The sequence below is a fragment of the Eimeria mitis genome, genomic scaffold (genome assembly GCF_000499745.2).
Source record: "Eimeria mitis Houghton genomic scaffold, Emh_scaff206, whole genome shotgun sequence".
NCBI lineage: Eukaryota > Apicomplexa > Conoidasida > Eucoccidiorida > Eimeriidae > Eimeria > Eimeria mitis.
This window is the reverse complement of record NW_013570383.1, coordinates 5,947-6,385: the sequence shown is the minus strand read 5'-3', so window position 1 is coordinate 6,385 and position 439 is coordinate 5,947. Positions and strand designations below refer to the sequence as shown.

At 54.7% G+C, this 439-nt stretch overlaps 1 protein-coding gene across 1 annotated transcript in view; it reads left to right on the top strand.

Moving 5' to 3' along the window:
• EMH_0003380 (uncharacterized protein) overlaps window positions 1-185 on the top strand; it is a gene marked incomplete at both ends in the record, with an annotated part of 4,097 nt that extends 3,912 nt beyond the window's left edge. Inside the window, one exon of the mRNA XM_013496361.1 lies at window positions 88-185. Coding sequence (XP_013351815.1) covers window positions 88-185 — 98 coding nt within the window. The remainder of the gene's footprint in view (window positions 1-87) is intronic.
• Window positions 186-439: the final 254 nt, after the last annotated feature.

The window sequence follows — 439 nt, the reverse complement described above, 5'->3', positions numbered from 1 at the left end:
CTGTAAATAAGTAAGTGAGCATATGCGTATATATCTAGCTTTATATACAGATGTACGTATCTCTTTATATGTTTGTGCTGGCTACAGGCACGGACGCGCTGGATTTGAAAGTTGCAGATCTTTGCGGGGATGCGGCGGGTAGCCGGTGCATTGCCCCCGACGCTTTGGCCTCGAGGTACAGCTGAGCCTGCTGTTGCTGCTGCTGTTGCTGGTGCTGTTGGTACTGCTGTTGCTGCTGCTGCTGCTGTTGCTGCTGCTGTTGCTACTGCTGTTGCTGCTGCTGCTGCTGTGCTGCTACCTTTTGCTGCTGCTTCCCGCTTGCTGCAGCAAGTGTCGGAGACGCACATGGCTTCAGTGGTGCTCCCAGGGTGTTTTCTGCTGTATGACCAGCAGCAGCAGCAGCAGCAGCAGCAGCAGCAGCAGCAGCTGTTGCAGCTGC